Below are 24993 nucleotides of genomic sequence, written 5' to 3' on the forward strand. Positions count from 1 at the left end.
AGCAGGAATTTGAATAAGGGTTGAAAGTAAGTAGGGGAATTTATAAATACAGGTAGTCCTTATTTAAAGACTATTCACTTAGCAACTGTTCAAAGTTACAAGCCCCCCCCCCATACATAGGTGATTGCAGGATTCTGTGTCACATGACTGTGATGTATTCTGTTTTTTGCCTGTTTCCAAACTTTCCAGCCCATGGTAATACATTGGTTTGCTTAACAACCACTGCAAGCAAAAATAGTTAAATTGGGTCTGATCATCTGGGTGGAGCTCCGCTATGATCCTAAGTCAAGAATTACATGTATTCATGTATTTATTACATAAATAAACTACATTTATTTAAAAGGAAATTAATAGCTGTAAACTACCTGTTACAGGGCTGTGCAAAATTCACTTGATTGGACATGGAGTGTTCCATACATCTTTGGAACGTCCCACTCTTCCAGCAGATGACATGAAACCTCTCTCCAGTTACACAGTTCTGGAGGCAGTATGGGAGTTCCCAGATGTAAATCCTGCAAACCGGAAGAAGTTCAATGACATAATTCTGAACAAAATAAATGCTGTATCCAGGATATTTCAAACGGATTCCAGCTTGGAGGGTTTATTTCTGGAAATGATACATCATCCCAGAAGAGTATGATCTGGTGAAGGAGTGGAATCTTCCAGATTCTCCAGAACGTTCTCATCCCAGATTGGGGCATTTTTGATAACCCTACTTGTTCGTTTTTACAACAAGTGATGAAGTGATGTCCCGGTGTCCGGAGGCCGTACGGGTTTGGATGTGGAAGAACAGGCTTCGACTCAACCCGTCCAAGACTGAGTGGCTGTGGATGCCGGCATCCCGGTGCAGCCAGCTGATTCCATCGCTGACTGTTGGGGGCAAGTCATTGGCCCCTATGGAGAGGGTTCGCAACTTAGGCGTCCTCCTGGATGGACGGTTGTCTTTAGAAGAGCATATGACGACCGTCGCCAGGGGAGCTTTCTATCAGGTATGCCTGATACGCAGTTGCGCCCCTTCCTAGACCGGGATTCCCTATGTACGGTCACTCATGCCCTCGTCATTTCCCGCCTGGACTACTGTAACGCTCTCTACATGGGGCTCCCCTTGAAGAGCACCCAGAGGCTCCAGTTGGTCCAGAATGCGGCTGCGCGGGTAATCAGAGTGAGCAACTCAAGGCTCCCATATAACACCTCTCCTGCGCAAGCTGCACTGGCTTCCTGTGGTCTTCCGGGTGCAATTCAAGGTGTTGGTTACCGCCTTTAAAGCGCTCCATGGCATAGGACCAGGTTATTTACGGGACCGCCTGCTGCCACCAATAGCCTCCCATCGACCTGTGCGCTTTCATAGGGAGGGCCTCCTCAGGGTGCCGTCAGTCAAACAATGCCGACTGGCGACCCCCAGGGGGAGGGCCTTCTCTGTGGGAGCACCTGCCCTCTGGAACGAGCTGCCTCCAGTGATACGACAACTCCTTGACCTCTGGACCTTTCGCCGTGAGTTGAAGACTTTTTTGTTTTACCGCGCAGGGCTGGCTTAAAGTAATGGTAATTTTAACAGGGGTTTATTATAGTTTTATTATCGTTTTTTAAGTTTTTATTTCGGCCTATTTTGAATCAGATTTTGAAAAGGTTTTTAATTCTTGTGCTATGTGTATAATTGTGTTTTTTATCTGGCTGTAAACCGCCCTGAGTCCTCTGGGAGAAGGGCGGTATAGAAATTAAATAAATAAATAAATAAATAAACAAAATTTGAGCAAATTCAGTAATAAATTAAAAAATCAACCTTAAGAGAATCCTTCCAGAAATGGAAACAAGCAAGAAAGAATTATAAACACACATATTTTTCCTAATCATAGCGAAAACCAATCCTGGATATTTCTCTCCCATAATACACTTGTTGACAGAGGAGGAGAGTCTGATAGAGGTCAGATCAGGCAAAAAGAACAGGGCCAAAACCATAGTAATGGTAGCAATAGTAGTAATAATGTCAGTAATAATGTTGTCTACATAACAACGTATTCTATTTAGAAACTGTTTTATCTCTCATATGCAAATACCAACTATTTAGAAACTATTCTCACACCCTACATAGATATATATACATTCTCCCACTCCTCCTTCCAGCAGAAACAACAAAAAAGGAAAAACTAGGATGAACATAACAGCAAAGAGTAACTGCACTAGAAAGCAAAGAAAATAGAAAACTGGACAGAAATGAGAATAACTGAAAAGGAAAGACAAGGAAAGCAAATTAAAAGATGCTTTCAAAAGACAAAAATCATCAAACCCAGAAGTCCCTCACAAAAAACAGAACATTTAATATCCAAACCAACCTTCAAAATTCAAGTTTTGTAGCGTAAGTCTATTGCTGCTTGCCCCTCAGTTCTTCCGTTGTTTTGAGTATCATCTACTGTCCCCAACAATTTGCCAAATTCACAGGAGGAATTAACATTCCTATTAGCAAAAAAGCTAGCAATGGAATCCCTTGATATTTTTAACGAATGCATTATAAAATGCAAGGGTGCCATGCAGATAGTTGTGCCATGTTCCTGTTCGCTATTTCAGCCCAGTGACATTGTTTCAATGGTACTCCATGTTGGTGTGCTGTGTTTTTTTCTTCTAAACAAGCATTTTCGGCTATTAAGTATGCTGTCTGTCTTTGGTTTTTCTCTGTAATTTTTAAATTTAAAAAAATCCTTTAATTTCAGCTAGTTTTGAAGTTTCTTTAAGCATACAGTTAACCCTTTATTTCTCAGCGCCCTTGTTGGGGCTAATAAAAATTTCTAAAGTTATTATTAGGAAGAGTTCTGATTGATGCATCATTCCCCCCATGCCACATTATATCAATTTTCCATTGTGGATTTCTAGCGACTCCTGCTCCTCTATTTAAAAGTGCTCTGACTAAGTCTTAAGACTGGGCAACCAGCCAACATCTGGTAATTCCCACAAGTAAAATCTTGAAAGAGTGAACTCGTATAGTAAATCTGAAAACAATTTGGCAGGATAAAAGGTTTGTACGAATATTAATACTTTTGAATTCAGCTCAACAGATCTTGCAACTAGACAGCTATGCTGCATGACCTTTCTAGCATATGAATAACTGAAAAAAAGATTTTAATTATAACTTCATTTTTTTAATAGAGCTTGTGTTCGTAGGGTTTTTTTTAAATTAATTTTTAGTTAAAACATAACTACAGCATAGGCCATTTTAAGGGTTCCAAACAGAGATGGACACAAAGGATTTTCACTTGAGAGGCCTTGAAATAAAAGAGAACAAACTGACTGATAGTTAACTCATAGTATAAATTTGGGCTCTATCATCATACTAATTTGCAGCAGATAATTTCTGTGTGCTTCTTGGTATCTCTCACCTCTGTCAAGGTAGGCCAGGTGCGTGTATATCCTCACCTAGCACTATCCATACAAAAGCAGTTTACAAATAAGCTGGACAATAAAATGATAACTTTAAAAAAATTAACCTATCGATGTAAAATAAAAGAGATGGGGATAAAAAAAATATATCATCCGACATATAGGAGGCTTGAATGTAGGTTAATGTGGGTATCTACAAATGTCAAAATTCTAAGAAGAGAAGTCTGCGGAGAGTCTCATTCATCCAGGTCATAGTTGTCTCGGTGCTTTTTCAAAAGGCAACTGGACACTTTTTTCATGAGGAAGAAGAAATTTTGCTTCTCATCCAAGCAGCTTCATGGGTCGCTCACCCACCCTTACCATCCTGCCAGAACCAATGAAGCTTTTTGGATGAGACCAAAACATCTTCCTCAAAGAAAAAAATCCAGTTGTCTTTTGAAAGAGCACCTTTGAGATTCAGGAACTTTCCAGATCCTTAAGGTGGCCTGCCTATGACAACCACAAGGTGGCAGTCTAGATTCGATGCAGACAGGAAACAGAAAAAGGAACATGCACCATTATCCTCTGCATCTTTCATGTCTTTAAATCCTAGAATTTATTTTATTTATTTTGTCACAACAGTATATATAAGCATAAGCATGAAAGTAACTATATAATATATAAGCATATATATAAGTATGTAATAACTATATTAATTGGATATAATGAAAGGAAACAATAGGACAGGAACGGTAGGCACGTTTGTGCTCTTATGCACGCCCCTTATAGACCTCTTAGGAATGGGGTGAGGTCAACAGTAGACAATTTTTGGTTGAAGCTTTGGGGATTTTGGGAAGAGACCACAGAGTCAGGTAGTGTGTTCCAAGCATTAACAACTCTGTTACAGAAGTCATATTTTCTGCAATCAAGATTGAAGCGGTTAACATTAAGTTTAAATCTATTGTTTGCTCTTGTATTGTTGTGATTGAAGCTGAAGTAGTCTTCAACAGGAAGGACATTGCAATAGATGATTCTATGGGTTAAACACAGGTCCTGTCGAAGGCGGCGGAGTTCTAAGTTTTCTAAACCCAAGATTTCAAGTCTGGTGGCATAAGGTATTTTGTTGTATTCAGAGGAGTGGAGAACTCTTCTTGTAAAATATTTCTGGACACGTTCAATTGTATTGATGTCTGAAATGTGGTATGGGTTCCAGACAGGCGAGCTGTATTCAAGAATTGGTCTAGCAAATGTTTTATAAGCTCTGGTTAGTAGTGTAGTGTTTCTGGAGAAGAAGCTACGTAAGATTAGGTTTACAACTCTTAAAGCCTTTTTTGCGATGTAGTTGCAGTGGGCTTTGGCACTTAGATCATTGGATATGAAAACTCCAAGGTCTTTGACAGGGTGGGGGTCATCTGTAAGGTAATGTCCATCGAGTTTGTATTTAGTGTTTAGATTCTTTTTTCCAATGTGTAAGACAGAGCATTTGCTGGTTGAGATTTGGAGTTGCCAAGTTTTTGACCATTCTGACACAAAGTCAAGGTCTTTTTGAAGGGTAGCTGTATTGTTGGTAGTGTTAAATAGTTTGACATCATCAGTGAAAAGAACACAATTACTTTTAATATGGTCACAGAGATCATTAATGTATAATATGAAGAGTGTTGGTCCAAGAACACTGCCTTGGGGAACGCCGCTATTGACAGGAACAGGATTTGATAGGGCACTGCCTATTTTGACCACTTGTTGTCTGTTTGACAGGAACACTGATATCCAATTGTGGAGGGGTTCAGAGATGCCATAGGATTTTAGTTTTAGGAGAAGTTTGCATGTACCACTGAGTCAAAAGCTTTACAGAAGTCTATGTAAATTGCATCTATTGTTTTGCCTTGATCAAGATTTGTAGTCCATATGTTTTTGCAGTGAAGAAGTTGTAAGTTACATGATAATTTTTTTCTGAAACCAAATTGTTTATTAGAGAGTAGATTGTTTCTAGATGGAGGATAATGGATTGGTTGATGATAGATTCCGTAACTTTACAGGTGACACAGCATAGAGAGATTGGTCTGTAATTTTCAACTAAGCTGGGGTCTCCTTTTTTGAAGACAGGGATCACCGTGGCTAGTGACCAAAGTTTGGGAAGGGAACTGGTCGTGAAGGCTTTTCCAAAGATTATGCTTAGGAGTTCTGCTATATTAGTGGAAAGCTTTTTTAAGAAGTATGCACATAGTCCATCGGGTCCTATAGATAGGGATGGTTTCAGTTTGTGAAGAGCTTTTTCAACATTTTCTTCAGTGAAATATGTGGTCGTTGAATGGTTCTGTAAATGCTGGTGGCTGTCACAGCTAGAGAAGCTGTACAGCCATCCTATAAAAAGGGCAGGAGCCTGCATTACCTGCTCACTGAAAACTTTGCTCTGATATAGCAGAATCCTTAAAAAAAGCCTGCACAAATAAACAGTCCATTGTAGAGCTCATAGAGATCATAGCTTTAAAGAGAACTTATACATTTGGGGACTTGTTTAAACAGCATTCACAATTAGGAGCTTGTTGGGTTGATTAAGTCAAAGTCTTCCTCTCTGAGGAAATATGAAATATAAATAACTTATGTGTAAAACACAACAGTGGAAACCTTTATTTTTATTATTTCCTAATGCAACTCCACTACTGAATTTCATATAATGTACTTGAAAAGGAATTTCAAATGATACATGTAAAGACTGAAAGTGCAGAATAAACACTTGTTTATTGTGTTTATTATTTCATCTAATGTGAAGATTTGAAAGTGTCTATTAAGCACCCCATGGTGGGTTTCAATTTTTTTACTACTGGTTCTGTGGTTGTGGCTTGATGGGCGTGGCTTGGTGGGCATGGCAGGAGAAGGATACTGTAAAATCTCCATTCCCACCCCACTCCAGGGGAAAGATAATGTACAATCTCCATTTCTTCCCAATCAGCTGGGACTTGGGAGGCACAGAATAGATGGGGGCGGGGCCAGTCAGAATTTTTACTACCGGTTCTCCAAACTACTCAAAATTTCCACTCCAGAACTAGTCAGAACCTGCTGAAACCCACCTCTGAAGCACTCCCATAAAATGATCCATTTGTATCTTCTGATGTATCTGATGCAATAAGGGGCAGCTCAGGAAACCTTATACCTTTTAATAAAATTTGTTGACTGGAAAAAAACCTGATATTTTTTTTTGCACCACAGACAAACACCATCTCCTACATCTTTATCTTCAATCTGTCATAAGTCAAAAGCACATATATTAAATTCATTGCCATAAAGGCTTGCACAAAGAGATGTCTTTGTAAGTTCAAGCTAGTTCATTGCTGTTTCCATACTTCCCCAAAACTTTTAATCAGAAACATCGATGTTTGTAAATGAACTTTTCTATTACTGTGTTTGCATGCCAAGAAAATCTGCATTACCTATTTTTCCCCTTAATGTAATTATTAAAGAATAAGGGCCTTACTTTTAAAAAGGTGACAACCTTATCTTGCTAACCATACTATTACTGTATTAGATTCGATGAAGGGCTAAACTCTGTATAATTATTGTTTTCTTATAGAAGGAGGAATTTTGGCAGAGGCTTCCATGTGACCCATTGGCTTCTATTCTAAATTCCTTCACTTCACTCACCACCTAAAGGCTCAAATTCCAGAAAAGTCAGCACGTTCTTCTTTTAAAGTATCATTGAACAATTACAAAAGAAAGAAAAAAAGAAGCCAGTGGAATCTCACATAACTAAGGCATTGCAAACTTAAAACTGTTTTCCATATAAAGTGCTCCTCCTTGCCCCTTTCCACCATTAAATAATCCCTTTTTCCCAGACAACACTCCGTTCTATTTTAAGGTGCCACAAGAGTCTTTGTACTTTTATCAGATTGCTCAGTCTAGGCAAGATTATGTTTGGCTACCTTTGTTGTCGGGTCTATATAAAGATAAGCTCCAAAGAGAGTTTATCTGATCATAAGAAAAGGACAATTGTTAAGTACTAGTCATCCCTTGTTATCTCCTTGGGGTCAGACCTCTGACTATACCATTATACTATTTCTGAGTATAAGTGGCTGAAAATCTGGGAGGAGAGTTTTGTGCCACTTTCCCTAGACAGACAGTGAAAACTAGAGCATAACATTGAAATTGGAAAGATGCCAGCACACATTTGAGCTGCAAAAAATTCTAACTTGCTAGAAGGAAAGAAATGCAGAAAACTCCTTGAAGCCATGGAATGATTAACCTCAGTACTGCAGCTTATAAATAGCAGCTGTTCATCACAGATAAGGCGGGGAGGACTATGTTTGAGGGGTGTCCCTTTACTGCCCTCTGCGCCCCCCATTTTAAAGGAGACCCTTTGTCACTAATAGGTTGCCAATCCTTCAAGGATCCATGCATTAGTGTCTATTACATTTCTTTCAGCATACATCCCATTCCTTTGTTTTTATTTTCCCCCATTCTCTCTCAGTCTGGAACTACCCAAACGTCGGGCCAGGAGCTCCCACGACTGGGGAAGAAGCTGCCCCATCCATCACCTTGGTCCTTGGATGGAATCCAGGAACCCAGCCACCTTGGTTTAAATAATATGCTGGCCTAAAATGCACAACCCAGTTTTGCTTTGCCTCAACCATCATCCCCATCGCGGTCAGTCCCCGGCGCCTTGCCCAACCCGGCGGGAGAAAGGTGCAGCCTGCTCGCTCCCTGGGTCACAATCGCAAAACTGGTGCCAGGGCAACAGGCAGTTCTGGGCGCAGGCAGACAGGCGTTTATTGCGTCTCCCGCTTTGGCAGCGGATTGGTGACAGGACCAGGCTCCCCGCCCTCCCCCCAACCCCGTCTCCATTCCCAATTCTTTTCTGCTCCAGAGCGATCGCTTTGCGGTCCGAGAGCCAGGAAGAAGGTGAGTTGGAATAGCCCACCCGCATGCAGTTGCCGGAGCGCAACAAGAGCGCTCTCCTTCCCCCGATTAATGGGGCCGCTCCAGCGCCTCTCGCGTCCCTTCCCGGCGCACCACCATGGAGACCCAGGTCTGCGAGGACAGCGCCAGCGGCGCAGCCGCCGCCTGCTGGTGAGAATCCCACTCTGGCCGGTTTGGAGGGAGGGAGGGAAGGAAGAAACAAATGGGGCCTGCGGAGATCCGAGCGCCGCAACCTGGAGTGGGTCTGCGCCTTGGAGAGCTGGAAGGCGCGCCCTTAAACTCTTGAGGCGAGGAAACAGCGCGAAGACGGCGAAGGCTGGAGGCGAGGGTCGGAATGGAACGGACTGAAATAAGGCCAAGCCCCCCCCCCCCAAAAAACCCCACAGTTTTTGTTAACGACAAAACTAAATCCACAATCTTTCAACGTTCAGATATTTGGAGGCAGAAAGAGCCCTGTCTTATCTCACACGGCAGCATTTCTCCAATTTGGCAATTTCAAGATGGGTGGACCAACTCCCAGAATTCCCCAAATTCTGGAAGATGGTTCCACCCATCTTAAAATTGTCAAGTTAGAGAAACGGCTGTCCCTGGGAAAGCAAAATGATGCCACTCAACTGCTTGTTTCACAATATGTGTCACAATAAGGCTGGGGTATTCAGGGCTGTTATGCTGCTTCCATCAAGCTAATTGGGATTTCATTCAATAAATCATGATTAAAGCAAGGCCCACAACAATGTGTTACACCTCTCAATGTGGTTATACAGTAGTCTTCGATTTGCGACCGCAATTGAGCCCAACATTTCTGTTGCTAAGCAGGACAGTTGTTAAGTCAATTTTGTCCCCTTTTACAACCTTTCTTGCCACAGTTGTTAATTAAATCATTGCAGCTGTTCAATTAGCGACATGGTTGTAAAGTGAATCTGGCTTTCCCATTGACTTTGCTTGTCAGAAGGTAACAAGGGGATCACATGACCCCAGGACACTGCAACTCTCATAAATATGAACCAGTTGCCAAGCATCCAAATTTTGATCACATGACTGGGGATGTTGCAACGGTCCTAAATGTGAAAAATGATCATAAGTCTTTTTTTTTCAGTGCTGTAACTTTGAACAGTCACTAAACAAATGATTGTAAGTTGAGGACTACCTGTAGGGCAGGGGTGTCAAACCCGCAGCCCACGGGCCAGACGCATCACGCACTGGCCATGCCCACCTCCAATTTAGTGAAGAGGGGGGAAAGTTGCGATACATCATGTGTCGACGTGTCGTTGTGAGTTTGACACCCCTGCTGTACTGTAACAGGCAAGAACTAGTTTAATATTGCCCAGCTCACCAGTAAAGTTCACCAGGTGACTTTGTAGCTATTGTTCCTCAGAGATGCCTGATGGGGAATGCCTCTTTATGTTCTTTTGAAAGGAAAGATGGAACAGATTCTTCAGTGATTTAAAAAAGATATTTTAGGTGTTACCCAAAACAGCAAGAAAAAGCTGCACATTGCTTTCCATGATTGAAGAAGAAACCCAGAGGTCTTTTAGCAGAAGATCCTTTTAAAAATAAAAAGCTCAGGAAATTGGCTTATTGAGTTCAGTACAATATGGACTACCATTTAGTACAGCACAGTGGTTGTATTTATTGCATTACATTTTGAAGGAGCAGCTATGTAGGGCTTCCTCAATTCCTCCTGTTGCAAGTGACTTTAAGTCTGGACAGCTCCTTCAGCAGTTGATCATTTGTGCTTTTTGGTTCCTGAGTAAGCTGGATGCAGAAACCAGGTTTGTTTTTGGCTTATAACTCAGGCTTACTAAGACAGGAAAAACGTTTTTCTCTGTTGCACTGACTGGATTCATATACATTGAACTAAAGTAATAGTGTTTAACTTTTTCCAGACATTTGTGCTTCAGAAGCATGCTGAGTAGTGGGTGGGGCCAAGAAAAAAATAATTTCATTTGATTTTATTTAAAATTAAGAATTATTATAGTAATATGATTGCTCCTCTGTGAAAATTTAATAATTCTCTCCTTGTGTCGTTTACACTTGCAATTTTATAAGAATTGTTAAGGGTCTTTTGGGGGACTATTTTCAAGACTTTGAGGATTCCAATGTAAGCTCTATGAATTCAGATTGTGCACCTTTGTATAAAATTACAATGTGGATTTGTTGAGTTGAACTTAAATTATTGGGGGGATTCACATAGGCATTGGGAGTGTCCAAATCTTGTTGATGGTTTAGAACAGGGGTCTCCAACCTTGGCAACTTTAAGCCTGGTGGACTTCAACTCCCAGAATTCCCCAGCCAGCAAAGCTGACTGGGGAATTCTGGAAGTTGAAGTCCACCAGGCTTAAAGTTGCCAAGGTTGGAGATCCCTGGTTTAGAATATAATTATATTCTAATCAAGTGTGCCTCCACAAGCTCCACATAGTACAATATTTGACCAAAAATATATTTTCTCGCAGTGGAGTTGAGATAGTCAGCTATGAGGCCTGCATTTTAACAAGAACCTCTGGGCCCGAGCAATGCTTACAATGGAGAAAAGGTACAAAATCTGAATTTGCTTTGTGTTTGCCTTTGGCCCGAAGTGCCAGATGAGTGCAGAGAAAGAGAATAAGCCAAACAGAACAAAAAGAGCATATTTCAAATAAGGATCATAAGAGTGTTCTGAAATTGGAGAGGTTACTAGTTTACGGGAGTTTGGTCACTGCAATTCCATTGCAAGATCTCAGGTTAGAGAAGGAAAACTTAAAGGTCCACCTGTTTTACTCTTACAAAAGCAACCATGCATGATACGTGTGGCACTTTAAAGAGGAACACATTTATTGTGGCATCCTGTGAGCCATTTTCATAGGTTTTTCCTACCACCACCCCTCCATTTCTGGGTACAGTAGGAGATACAGTTAGGCATGAACATCAGCTGGGTGACTTTGAGCCAGTCATTCTCTCTCAGCCCATAATATTAAGCTCAGGCAACAAGCCAGTCAGTCAATTTCTGATGCAACCAATGATCAATACTCAGTTTATTCTCCCCAAAATTGGACCTTATGCTTGTGAAAAAATGCTAGAAAGAAATACATATGAACGAACGAACGAACGAATGAATGAGTTTCTATCACTTTGATGAAGAGAAGAAAGGATCTGTGATACTGTTACTTTAAAACAGGTCAGGCGAGAAGCCTGAATGTTGTGTGGTAAAGATTCTATAATTGCCAGTTGACTATGAGAAACAGAAATGCAGAAAAGAGATTTTCTTCAGTTCGCTAAACTGTAAGTGTTTTGGGGTTTTTTAGGTGATAGATAAGTTCTTACTGGTATAAGAAGTTGTTGAATTATTAGTTGTAGTATGATGAAAGTAAATAGTACCTTTGGGTGGGAGAGAAATGAACTGGATGAAAACGATAATATGGAGACAGTGTTATCTTTGTCTGTCAGAGACCTGATCCAGATTCCCCACCCAATCTGCCATTTACTTTCAAAAGTAATTCCCATGGATGCCAAAACTCTTTCGAAAGATCTGTTGCCCAACCATCATTTTGTTCATTCTTGATTAGTAAGACAAGAAACCTTAGGGAGTATGTAAAATGTCTAGCACTTAACACGTACTGTTTTTAGTAGGTAGACTAAAGTGGGATCCTTATGAATCGACAATGAAACATGATTTTGTCTTTAAATCTACAGCAGACCCTGAAGCAGATTGGTAAGAATATACTAATTTACTTTAACTGATTTAACCTTTTTAATCATATTTGGTTTATTGGTTTATTCTTTTGAAACATTCTGATGTTCTTTTATTAATCTGCTTTTTAAAACTTTTGAGTTTTGTTTTTCTGATGGCATGTGATACATATATGGAAAAGGAGAGTAGCTTTAAGATTGGTTATGTTTTATATGTGCTAGAGACTATTTAGATTGAGAATAAATCTGCTTCCTTCTATTTTATCTATATTTTCCCACCAAACTAGTGTGTAATTGCAATTTCCCCCAGTGTTAAGCTTTTAAAGTAGGTTATATTAATATTTTCAGAATCCAACTGATACATCCCTCATGTTTTTTTTAAAGTGGGTTTAAGCCATATCTCTGCTGAAGAAAAATATGCCACATAAGTTCCTCAGCTAGAACCGGTTCTGAGCAGTATCAGATTGCCATGCTCATTTCTTGCCAAAGATTAGCCTGTCACATCTGCTATTTGTCATGATAGATATAGTTTATTTCAACCAAAAATCCACATAAAATGTAATCCCCCCCCCATCTGTAAATTCAGGGTATTTTTTTTTCTCCAAATCTGAAGCATATTTTCAATCAGAATTATTTTTCTGGAATTAGAAGCAGCTAGTTTAAGCATGTAAATTACAGTATGGAGAGAATAGCAAAAACTCATGATGCTCTTCTAAATCTTTATGACTTGGGTCTATACGGCTTATACTGAAGTTTTTTTCTTTTTTCACATTTTACGGACGGAAGCCCTGCCGGTGCAGTGAGAGGCGGGCGGGGAGCCGCCAGCCTTCTCAGCTGAGGGAGGAGGGTTTCAACCGGTAGGTGCCTCATTTCCCACCCTCGGCTTATACTCGAGTCCCCAGTTTACCCCAGTTTTTGGGGTAAAATTGGGGACCTCGGCTTATACTCGGATCGGCTTATATTCGAGTATATACGGTAATCCCCCCCATCTGTAAATTCAGGGTATTTTTTTTCCTCCAAATCTGAAGCATATTTTCAATCAGAATTATTTTTCTGGAATTAGAAGCAGCTAGTTTAAGCATGTAAATTACAGTATGGAGAGAATAGCAAAAACTCATGATGCTCTTCTAAATCTTTATGACTTGGATATGATTGGAAATGAAGTCCTTACTCCTTAGTGGAACATTTTTGTTTAGGGTTGACATTTTTTTTTAGTCAGGGATATTGATTCTATACTGCCTCTTGAGGCAGAAACATCCTCAGTTTATGAATTTTTCCATGATACACATTTCCAGAGTCTGGACCATCTTATTTTCATGTAATATGCCATTGCAAATAGCATTTAACATTAAGCCCAAATAGCTTTTGATTACCATGAATTGATATTAAATATCTATAGTATTTTCATATCATTTATTGCAAATATATACAGGTATAAGAAACATTGTAATATGTCATACAAACTTTACAGTATGTTCTCACAGGTTTACCAATTTCCCAAGTGGTGAAAAGTTCAAGATATGGGCTACCTGGATTTATTTCTTTTAGAAAAGAGAGATATTTATACATATAAATAGAGCATAAATAAATCAAGTAGGATAACCATTCCTATATTCATTTTCTAGAAGATATATATTCCACGAAAGTATGCTTTTAGCCTTCAACTAATTCCCTGCCTGTTTGAAGATTCTGTTGCTATAATATATATCAGGTGTTATTGATAGGAAGCGAGAAAGACAGACAGAAGGCTATTTTATTGCCAACCTTTTGGCCTCATAGATAAGGTATCCTTGTATCCTAATGGCTATTCACACCCCAGAGAACACTGTTTCAATCAATTATCTGCTACCAAGTGGAAACCATAGAATAAATCTCCTACTGTACTGGTCATTCTCCGCCTTTACAAGACAAAATCCATTGTTGTAATACATTTTTCCTATTAAAACTCTGTGTCAACAAAATTAAAAAAAAATTAAATTTCAAAGCCGGCTAGAAAAAAATCAAAGTCATAGCTGTATTTATGTATAGAGCACTAAACCAAGATTTTCTAATTTAGGGTTTGCTAAACAAGATCAATTCAATACAATTCTGAGCTAGATAGAAACAGCCTGTATAGTGGGTTAGCATTATATGCAGTCCGAGTATTATGTATCTTTTGATTGCAGAGCTTATGATCCATACGAGATATGGATCTGCTATAGAAGAGAAAGAAAGAACGGTTCACCAGTAGGCCTATCCTGCCAATCACTTGTTTTCCTAAAGAATGTAATAGAGACCTCTGAATAGGCCAGAAGTTCATTTAGCACTCTGTTCCACCCAATTCCACCGTTTGTATTGTGTAAATAGTTCCTTTTATCAGTCTTGAATATTATTGCATTTAGTTTCATGGGTCTGTCCATGTTCTAACAACCGCTTCTTTTTATAGCATATAATTTTATAGACTACAGTTTCTTTACTTGCCTTTACTTCATGTTAAGCCTTTCATAATCTGTATTTAATAATTCCCGCAGAATTTGATTCCCAATTGATGTCAGGGTAGTTGTCATGGTGTTATATTCCCTGGATCATGGTCATCTGGTTTGCCAATATTTCATCCTTTAGTCCAGTTGCCCATGGCCATACTGAGTGGGAAATCCCCACACACAGAAAAGTTAGGTTGGGGAATGCTAATGAAGACAGTAACAACCTAGATAAACTTATGGTAAGCAATAGTGGGTTTCAAATCCTGAAGCTACCGGTACGCTATCGGTAGCATGCGCAGAGCATTTTTGATGACGCCTAGGCGGGTGGACGGAGCTTCCCACTGCTGTCGCTACTGGTTCGAACCAGGAGCAACCCACCACTGGTATCAATCCATTTTCTTATGGGCCTATTTATTTAATAAGAGCTCATATCATACATATAGATACACTTTATTGAAAAGAGAGGTCGAATAGAACTAGGGATAGCTGCAGGTTCAGGTAGTTCAGAGATAATAGGTGTGTGATTGCATTGTCGTTGCCATTGTCTTGTTTCTTGCAGTGCCAGAGCTGGGACAGGACATGTCATTCCCTTTCAAGTAGATGAACCAACTGCAAAAAGCATCTACAGAGATGAATTCTGCTGGAAGCCATATTCCAAGGCAGAGCCTATAACGAATGGCTTTGTGACAGTAAAAGACAGGAATAATCCTCAACCTGGAGAAGTAGGGTTCAAGTTATTTTATTTCAGGAACATGCCTTATGCTTCCTATTTTAATTTTTGATGATTTTTGGTATTTTGAAATCATTGTTCAAAGTTGATATTATGGGAAAGGAAAGGCTTAGTTATAAGAAATATTTAATAAAGTTGTGAAAAGTATTTGGAATGTCAAATTATTATTCTTTGAAGTGTTAAAACAGCTGGATCTGCTTGCAGGCCAGGCTTGTATGCTTCAAAGACTTTCTTGTTTTCTGCACTTAAATTTGCACCTGCAGTCAACATTTCCACTGAACTGAAAAGTGCCAGTAGAGTAAAGTGGCTGTATATACACATCCATCCACACCTAGAGATATGAACAATGTGCAAAACAGTGATGTGAGCCTTGCAAAAGATGCAGCTATTTTAATAGTGTGCTCCACTATTACGCTATGCATAGAATGTCTCTCTTTTGCTTTGCATTGCCTGAATTTTGAATCCAAATTTATATGTATTTATTTTTCACTGAGTTTTATGGAGTCTAATGATAATTTCCACCAAGTAGGAAGCCTTCAGTCCTGATTAGAATTACACTCAGGGCAAAAAAATTAAAAACCTTTCTCCATTCAAACTTTACTGCTTTTTAACAAAAAATTATATACACAGAGCCAGCTAAGTGCTTAACATCATTTATGGCAAGTCTGTTGACAACCATTCGTTCAGCAACCACTTGAAGTTTTGATTATGCTGAACTAAGGGATTTATCACCACTCTCCCAAAGTGATGATTATTGCAACATCCCCATAGTCATGTGATTGCAATCTGTGATCCCCATTTTCAACCTTCCCCACCGGTTTCCCTAGAAAATCAATGGGGAAGCTGACAGGAAAGGTCACTGGGTTAAGCCTCCCTCCCGAGCCTTTCTTCACTTGCATCCAACTGCATCCCACTTCACTTGCACACACCCCTGCCCTCTTTCCACAGCCTCACTGTACTTGCATATACATATGCCTGCACTCCACATCCTCTTTCCATGGCCTCACTGTAATTCTACATCTTGCACCGTCTTTCCTTGGTCTCCCTCAATTGCACACATGCATGCATGGACCCTGCATCCTTTCCATGGACTTCCTGTGATCCCATACATGCACATACTCCATATTGTCTCCTGGCCTGTTTCACCCTATACTCTCTTTCCATAGCTTTCCTATGATTGCAAACATGCATGTACCTTGTACTCCTTTTTCATGATCTCCCTGTGATTGCATACACCCTGCATGCTCTTTCCATGTCCTCTCTGAGATCGCATGCACACTGTGCCCGCTTTTCTTGGCCTCCCTGCAATTGCACACATGCACACATATAACCCACATCCTCTTTCCACATCCTCCCTGCAATTGCATGCACGTTGATCCCTCATTTCCTGGTGTTTCTGAGCTCACATCACACCAGGCACCCTTTCCATGACTTGTATGTGACCTCTTCTAGATCTCCCCTCCCCACCGCTCCCCAGAGTCTTTCCTGGGCAATTCCTCCACTTTCCGCTTAATTACCCACATGTCTTGGATTATGACATCAACTGGGACAGCCAACTGGATTGCCATTGCTGAGCGGTGTAGTCACATGGAATCACACTTCACAGCTACTTTGCTTAGCAAGGGCAATTCCGGTCCCAATTGCTGGTGTAACTCAAGGACTATCTAACGCTGAATATGTACCCAGGCAATTGTTCACCAATTATTTTACTGGAATACAAAATTGTATTTGTGGCTTCACAGTATGCAGGTATACATGGTGTATGAAAATTTCCCCAAAAGAGATAGGGGCAGTTGTGGAGTTTAAGAAGGGCAGGAAAGAAACTAGGAAAGCTTTTTAGAAACAAGATTCTCTGCCTAAAAAAGATTTCAGTGGCCCGAAATTGCTATCTTAATACATATGTGCTCAATTGTTGATGATGATGTTATCCATTCAGTCGCGTCTGACTCCTGGCGATCCTATGGGTCAGGTCTGTTCACGACTTCCAATCATGCACTACTTCTTTGAGTTGCTCTGTGCTCCTGCTGGTGTCAGCCTTGATGATGTCCAGCCACCATATTCTTTGGCAGCTTTTTTTCCTTTTACTGATAAAAATTTAAAATAAGCAGTTCAGAGCTATGGAAGATATAAGTAATATTTATGATCACAGGCATCTTTTACAAAGATAACAAAAAATTTAATTGCTTTAAAAAGATAACTGAAAGCACATTTGGATAGATATTTTTTTTAAAAAGTTTTTGTTCTTTATCATTTTTTTCTTTCCATTTTTTTAGCGTTTCCTAATATGGCAACTGCCTCGAGAAGAAGCACCACTACCTACAGATAGCTTTTCACCATGGACAAAACCTTTTAGTAAACAAGATTTGGAGGAGGTACTAAAGAAGCAGTACAAAACAGTATACACGAGAGATTATTTAGGAATGCAACCAGGTGAACATTGTGGCTTTCCTTCCTTCTCTTGAAATATGTAATGAAGTGCACATTAACAGTTTTGACTCAAAGCTGAAAACATCCCAGAAAACATTCTGATTAAGTAAGAGATTATAAAAAGTAACCACACACAGAACTGCAGTCTTGGAGAACATGGAAAATAGAGTTCTTTGGATGAAGTCATGCACTGAACATTTATATTGTGAATTTGTAGTGAATTACATGTAGGGTATTTGGTAAGGTACCATCCTTCAATTTGAGGATAGAGTCACGATGGCTCAGTGGTTAAAATGCAGTACTGCAGATTACTTCTGCTGGCTGCCGGCTGCCTGCAATTTGGCAGTTCAAATATCACCAGGCTCAGATTGACTCAGCCTTCAATCCTTCTGAAGTTGGTAAAATGTGGACCCAGATTGTTGGGGGCAATATGCTGACTCTGTAAACTGCTTAGATAGGGCTGTAAAGCACTGGGAAGTGGTATATAAATCTAAGTGCTATTGCTATTGCTGGTGAGATTAATAGGATTTACTCTCAAGTGTATTTAAAACTGCAATTGAAATAATTTTCTGCTATTTGCTTTTTACTTAATACCCCTTCCCCATTCCTTTCACAATAATTCTATTATTAAATCTTTTCAGGTGCTCCAAGGGATGATGTTGCTGTCCCTCCAGATTGGAAAACATTACTCCCAAAGCCAGCAGATACTGAAGTCAGGCGCCATTATCAGCCACAAGTTCGTGCACCAGAATTAATGGATTTCACTTGGAAGTATGGGTGTAATGCAAAACGTAAAATTCCGGTCAAAGGTGCCGGTAAGCAGTGTGTTTCTACAGCTCAACTACATAGTTCCATAAATTCACTATGCAAGCGTGTTTTCTTCTATGGTTAGATTTTTCTTTCCAGCTTTCAATGATCACAAATGCGGTGGACAATTATCTTCACCAGAATGGGACAAGGGTCAGATTTTTAGGCCAATGTTCAGCATCTATAACTTAGGGTGTGAAATAGTTCTGCATTAAATTTCATGGACTCTGGATGGGCCATTTTGTGTCTTATTGTAATAAAAAGAAAGAGAGAGAGAAATGAAGTTGTAGACAGATTTGTCACCAAATTTCAGAAGAATAAGTGCTGGGGGGAGAGACCAGTGGTGAAATTCAGCCGGCTCTATCCCGATTGCGCAATCCGGTAGCAGTGGCGGGAGGTTCCGCCCACCCGCCCAGACATCATCACGTTCTATTTTTTACCCTCTGCGCATGTCCAGAAGGCTCTGTGCATGCGTGGAGGAGGTGGAAGCTCACATTTGAGAACTGGTAGTGAAGGTAAGTGAATACCACCCCTGGGAGAGACATATGTGCTCCAGCTCTGAGCTAAAGAATGCTAGTCAACATCATGGTGCAAGTATTCCTACTCTCTTGGCAGAAGCTCACCATTCCACCATGTTGTTCCTCATGCTCCCAGGCATCTTCTCCTTGCATTACTCTTAAGTGTATCAGTCTTAAGGGAACTAAAGTAGCACTCTGCTCAGTTTCTCAATGGACAAGTATAGTTTTAGATTCCCACAGATTCAAGGCCTATAATGGTAAAAGAACATAGATTGTATGGGCAACAACATACCACTTCTTATGAAGGTGGGGCATAAGGTTTTCTGACATGGAAAAACAGAAAGATGTAAAAATGTGGACAATACTCAGTTTTGTTGAATTCTAGTTTGACATGACTGTTACTGCTTTGCCTTCACAGTGCCTTCAATGACAATTGCTCAGATCTGGAATCATGAACATAGCAAACATTTGTCCACCTATCAGAAGGATTTCGGAAATGATTACCTTGATATCCTATCAGTCCTGAATTCTGTAGATCCAGAAGAAATTAAAGAATATGTGGAAAGAGCTCCTAAGCCAGGTATTTGATTGCAAGGGGGGGCAGATTTTGTAGAGGACTTGATGTGTTGAATATGATAAGACTGTACTTGTTCTTTCTATCTACATGGTAAGTTTTTTAAATTGTTCCATTTCCAAAGTTTCTTTCAAGACCTGGATCTTGTTGTGGCCTGCCAGTGGCCAGTGGAACTGGCAGCAGAGCTGGATAGTGAGGAGGTTGGGGAGGAACTTGGGCCAGTCCTGGGGGCTGGAGAAAGCTCGGATGAGGGCTCTGCATCGGAGGTAGAGAGGAAGCTAGACAGCAGCGAGTCAGAGAAACAGCTGGAGCCTATTCCCAGTCTATGCATGCACAGAGCTGCCAAAAGACAAGAACAACTCAGAAAGCAGGGTCGACTTGGGAGTAAAGCCACACCTTCCAGATGATTGGCCCCTCCCATAGGAAACAAAAGAGGAGCAAATGGGGAGGGGGATTGTGCAGGAAACAATTTGGTCATTCGGTCGGTTGTTTCAAGAGTGGAAAGTTCTGTTCATGACTCTAAGAGACTCTGTGCCAAGTTTTGCCTTACTCTGTGTTTGGAAACAAGTTACATGGCAGCTTGCCAAGCGAGATAAGGTGTGTTGATAAATATTCCTTTGAAAAACTGTTTGGACAAGCCTTGCTAACTGTGAATGAAAGTAATTAACAGTCTTGTAAATAAAAGAGAACTAAAACTCTGCTTCCTGCTTTTTAAGGGAGCCTAGGTCAGAACAGATCTGTTGCCTACCTAAATAAACCTAAAACATACTAGGTAGGAGTCAACAGTCTTTTAATATGGCAGACACCATGTGTTGTGACCTAGGCCCAAGTAGTTATTACCAGACCCAATCAGTCCTAAACAAACATATTTTATTAGAACAGCTGAGAATTACTTCATTCTCAGCTTAGTCCAAACTGATTCCAAAACAAGTCCTTCAGAAAAAGTCCTTCGGCTTTATCATAAACCTTTGTCTTCTTTGGCACCCTGCCAAAGGCTTTTCTTGGCAAACCCCCTCAAAATTCAGAAACAAGAGACACTGACAAGAAACAATTGTAGCAATGTTGCTTTCCTACAAAAAGCCCAAGAGCCGTTTCTTTTCTTTTAAGCCTTATGGGAGGGGCCAGTCATCTCCTGGCCTTACTCCCGAGTTGTCCTTTTTGCTTTAGCTGCTCTTGCCTTCTGGCAGCTCTTCTCATGCATGCACTAGGGCTCCTCCTGTTCCTCTGCCTCTCTGCTGTCCACCTCTGGAGGCTCCGGAGTCCACGCATTGCTTCCAGATGGCCCTGGCCCCTCTCTGCCTCCAACACAGAGCCCTCATCCGGGCCTTCCCCTGACTCCAGGACTGGCCCATTGTCCTCCCCAGCCTTCTCACTGTCCGATTCCTCTGCCGGCTCCACAGGCTGCTGGTAGACCACAACACCATGACCCAACAAATGAATATTAAAGGTGTTATAAAAGGTAATATGTTTATATTAAAATCTGTTCACCATTTTCATATAAAGTGATGTGAGACATCAGAATTAAGATTTTGAAAGCTATTGATTTTAAAAATATATTTGAGTTTGGGTTTCACGGATGTCACATAGGTTGTTTGGGAATCTTCAGGCACAGAATTATTAATTCCTAGTATACTTGAGCAACAACTTCTATTTATTAATATTAATTCATCTCTAAGATCTTAGAGATCTTTTGGGGAAATGAAAAACAATATTAGCATCTGGATCACTTGATACATGTAAGTCAGTAGAATCATCTGACCTTAGAGGAGACCTTGATAGCCAACTGAACAGATAGGGAGAAGCAGAAATAGAAAGCAGATCCTGTTTGGAAGTATGGTTGTCTGCATGCCTGACAATCAGAAGCCCTTTGGTGTATATGAAAACAAAATGTATTAATATGAGAAGTATTACTGTATCATAGCTCTCCACTAGACCTCATTGAGACTCAAAGCTTTTAGATTATTATAGAAATTTGGGTAGCTAGTGTGTGTCAGGGAAGGGCAGGGAATAATGGGCAATGTAGTGAATGTCGGAATACAATTTTATAATTTTAGCCCTTTCCTACTTCGGTTTAAATGGAAACTGTCCAACTGAAATAATTTGCTTTTAATAGAAACCTTACATTGTGACAAATACCATGATTTGAGGAATAATTTTTATATATACCACAACAAGAAAAAACTGTGAATCCCTTTCTAATCATTAATTCTTGTCAAAGCTTCCTCAGTAATTTGCATTTAAAAAAAGATTAACATGTATTAAATACAGAGTGTTATTTTAGTATGACATCTAGGCAAATCTTGTTGACAACCAATCCATACTCTGAATTAGAAATAATTAGCGGCATATATTTTGTCTGGCTCTTCAGATGTAAGCGATAACCTTCTTTCCATTTTTCAACAGAAAAAATAATCCTTCAGAATTTCCTTGATAGAGTCAGTGGAGACAAAATGTTACAAAGACTTTCCTCATCAAAGAAGTCAAAGGAAAATCCAATCAGATGCATCTGATACTTTTCAGAAGAAAAATCATTAAAATAAAAGGGTGGCTGTTTCAAAATGCAATATCCTTATGATCTGTCTTAATAGTAAACCATTTGAAGACTACATTTACTTTTCTTATACACACACACACACACACACACACACACACTTATTTATTTTTGCTTAAATGTACTGATAAAATGATCAGGCATTTTAATTGGGACCCTAACCTAACAAATTTAATAAATGGATGTGTTTTAGTTGACAGATTGCTTCTTCTTTTTTTCTTTGCAACCTGAAGCTTTTCAATTTGTTAGGGTTGCACCCCCTAGAACACCCAGCCAAAATACTGATGCCAAAATAGTTGAAAACCCCCAAAAGACAAAATTAAACAATTGAATTTGCATAGGTAAAATATATAGGCACAATTAAATAATTACATTTGCACAAGTAAAAGTAGGAGGTACAATCTTAAAAGAACCATCTCAAGAGTATGAAAAAACTGAATGCCATAAGAGTTTTTATCATTGCAAAACTATTTTTATCTGGCATTAGGTGTTTACATATTTTCTGTGAACATTTCTCTGGTTAAACATTAACTTTTGGTCAACTAAACATTCCATTTTAATTAATCAATGCAAGATTTTCATTCTTCAATGAACTTCTTTATTTCTTTGAAGCCATATTTTTACATATTGCTAGATAAAGAACTATTTTTACATATTAATTATGCTCATTGCTTTATAAATTAATCTGTTCAGAAACAAAAAAAACCCAAGACAACCTCATTAGAAAATATTTCTGTTGCATATGTTTATTTTATATTATTTTCAGTCAATTCAGTACTCAGCTACATTGAAAACCATAAATACATCCAAGGCCATGGAACAAAGTTAGAGGGGGAAGTTAAGGCTCACAATCACTTGCACACTTATTTGGAAATAAGCCTGCTGTTAGAAATCTAAGATCCTTGACATTATGATAGAATACATATATAATATTCCTGCTGTGCTTCACAACAGCCTAATCAAAACATACAAATTAGAATGTTTATGAAAACACTTCTTTTCAGATACAGCTGACTGTGTGTATGAGGATAGGGAAGGATAAAAATAAAATGCTCTGCTCTTTAGTGAAATTAGATAGAAGTGCAAGGAATTAAATACAAGGATGAAGCTAATACAGCTGCTTTGCTGCAAGAGGAACAATACCCAGTTGTTTTAATACATCTAGGAAAACTGGTTTGGTGCAACATGTTCCCTTCAAATGTTTTACATAGCTCTAGAAGTAGTGCAATCCTAGCATACTATAACCCAGGCCTGTCAAACTTGGCGGCCCATGGGCCGGATGCATCACATGCACGCCCCACCCACCCCAGCTCCACAAAAGCAAAAAACATCACCATATATCACAATACATCATGTGTCTGATTTTGGCATTAGGTTGTGAGAACCAGATGGGTTGATTTGCAAAACCATAGTATATAATTTAATGTTTTGTGTAGATAGAACAGAACAGAATAAAATAGAATTCTTTATTGGCTTGTGACCAAGTGTGATTGGTCACACAAGAAATTTGTCTTTGGTGCATATGCTCTTGGTGTACGTAAAGAAAAAATACAATATATTCATCAAGAATCATAAGATACGACACTTAGTGATAGTCATACGATACTAATAAACAATCAAATCATACTAGGAAACAATAAAACAATATATGGTTGTAGCCATAAGTGGGAAGAGATAGATGCGGTTTGACAATCATAGATTAGAATTATGTGTGGACCCAGCCAGTGATGTCTGTGGTAAATTGTCAAGGTATCTGACACAGGTACATAGGTTGCGGTTTTTATGTGTTTACATAATCATGTATCACAAAAATTGGGATATTTTCAGAGCAAATGCCTTTCAGCTCAACTGTTGACTACATTTTTCACTGCAATTCTTTAAACAGATTTATTAAACAATTTAAACATGTACAAGAATCTTAAAATGATAGTCTCTCTATTACATTTCTGAAATGTTCTCTTATATTTCTGAAATATTCTGTCTAGAAGTCTTTTATGAATCATTTTGGAATATTTTTGTTTAATCAGTAATACAGGAAACAATACTTGAGAAAAGTGGGAAATGTTTAAAAGCCACATTCCTATATCTTGTGTAACCCAAAAGAGAAAAGGACATTCTGGAATCATTTAGAGCTGTTTTCATATTTGTGTTCCAGTTAAAAGATTCTGAGCTCATCAGACGATTTGTATACATGTGTTTTGTATAAATGACAGTCTGATTTGTAGCTTTTTTTTCACGTATTTTTTTCATTGGCATAAAAATTATTTTTCCCCTTTATTGGAGGGAGAGATGTCCAAAAAGTCATGATGGAAGCCACAGATAATGACTGAAGTCCTCCTGCTTTTTACATAGGTCACAATGCCTATAAAAGGGCTGAGCTTTGATTGTACCCTTGTGGCCACCAAGGGTACAATGTTTTTGACCTCTCATGGACACCCCTTTTTTCAATTCACTTTTTTGGTGACACTGTTTAAGTACTGCAAACCTGTCAAATCTAATCAGAAAGGCAGAAACAATTGGAGAGAGGTGGTCCCACGAGTATCCAGTCCTCAGATTGTGAAGGAGTTTATAAATGACCATCAGCATTTTTGATTGCACCCAGAAACATACTGGTAATCTACTGGTAAACTAGCATCATTACATCAGGGTACCAAGACATGGTTCACTGTTGCATTGGACCACTTGTGCAGACCAAGTCTAAAGTTCAACTCCTGCCAACATTAGCCAACACAGAGATGTGCAGCATGACACAATAAACTGTTGCATATTTGGATCAATAGACCATTTGATCCATACTGAATGCAATGGGAGATCTGCGGAAAGATGCCAAAAATGTGTTGTGGTCCATCAGCAGCCTACGGAGCTGGCAACAGAGTCGGACAGCGATGAGGCTGAGGTGAGGCCAGGGCCATCGGGAAGTGAGGTGTGGACTCCAGAGCCTCCAGAAACTGATAGCAGTGAGGCAGAGGAACAGGAGGATCCTGTTCCTAATGCACGCA

At 39.6% G+C, this 24993-nt stretch overlaps 1 protein-coding gene across 9 annotated transcripts; it reads left to right on the forward strand.

Annotated features, from left to right (window-relative positions):
- Positions 1 to 8155: 8155 nt before the first annotated feature.
- TEX26 (testis expressed 26) lies at positions 8156 to 22191 on the forward strand. Of its 9 annotated transcripts, none has more exons than XM_058186206.1 (7): positions 8156 to 8409; positions 11929 to 11947; positions 14947 to 15109; positions 17391 to 17547; positions 18186 to 18359; positions 19288 to 19449; positions 21847 to 22191. In XM_058186206.1, the coding sequence occupies exons 1-7, from the start codon at positions 8265 to 8267 to the stop codon at positions 21951 to 21953; spliced, it is 927 nt and encodes a 308-aa protein (XP_058042189.1). In that variant the 5' UTR covers positions 8156 to 8264; the 3' UTR covers positions 21954 to 22191. The 9 variants fall into 9 exon arrangements, with proteins under 9 accessions (XP_058042189.1, XP_058042187.1, XP_058042188.1 ...); XM_058186204.1 differs by having other exon boundaries at positions 8157 to 8409; positions 11863 to 11947; XM_058186205.1 differs by having other exon boundaries at positions 8157 to 8409; positions 11866 to 11947.
- The last annotated feature ends 2802 nt before the right edge of the window (positions 22192 to 24993 follow it).

This window comes from Ahaetulla prasina, chromosome 5 (genome assembly GCF_028640845.1).
Source record: "Ahaetulla prasina isolate Xishuangbanna chromosome 5, ASM2864084v1, whole genome shotgun sequence".
In the NCBI taxonomy this organism is placed as follows: Eukaryota; Metazoa; Chordata; class Lepidosauria; order Squamata; family Colubridae; genus Ahaetulla; species Ahaetulla prasina.

Excerpts from the sequence above, each read along its gene's own strand:
- TEX26 (XM_058186204.1), top strand. The coding sequence starts at position 8,265 with ATGCAGTTGCCGGAGCGCAACAAGAGCGCTCTCCTTCCCCCGATTAAT. Across the intron at positions 18,360-19,287 it reads AATTCCGGTCAAAGGTGCCG|TGCCTTCAATGACAATTGCT; the intron begins GTAAGCAGTGTG and ends TTGCCTTCACAG. Across the intron at positions 19,450-21,846 it reads GGAAAGAGCTCCTAAGCCAG|AAAAAATAATCCTTCAGAAT; the intron begins GTATTTGATTGC and ends ATTTTTCAACAG.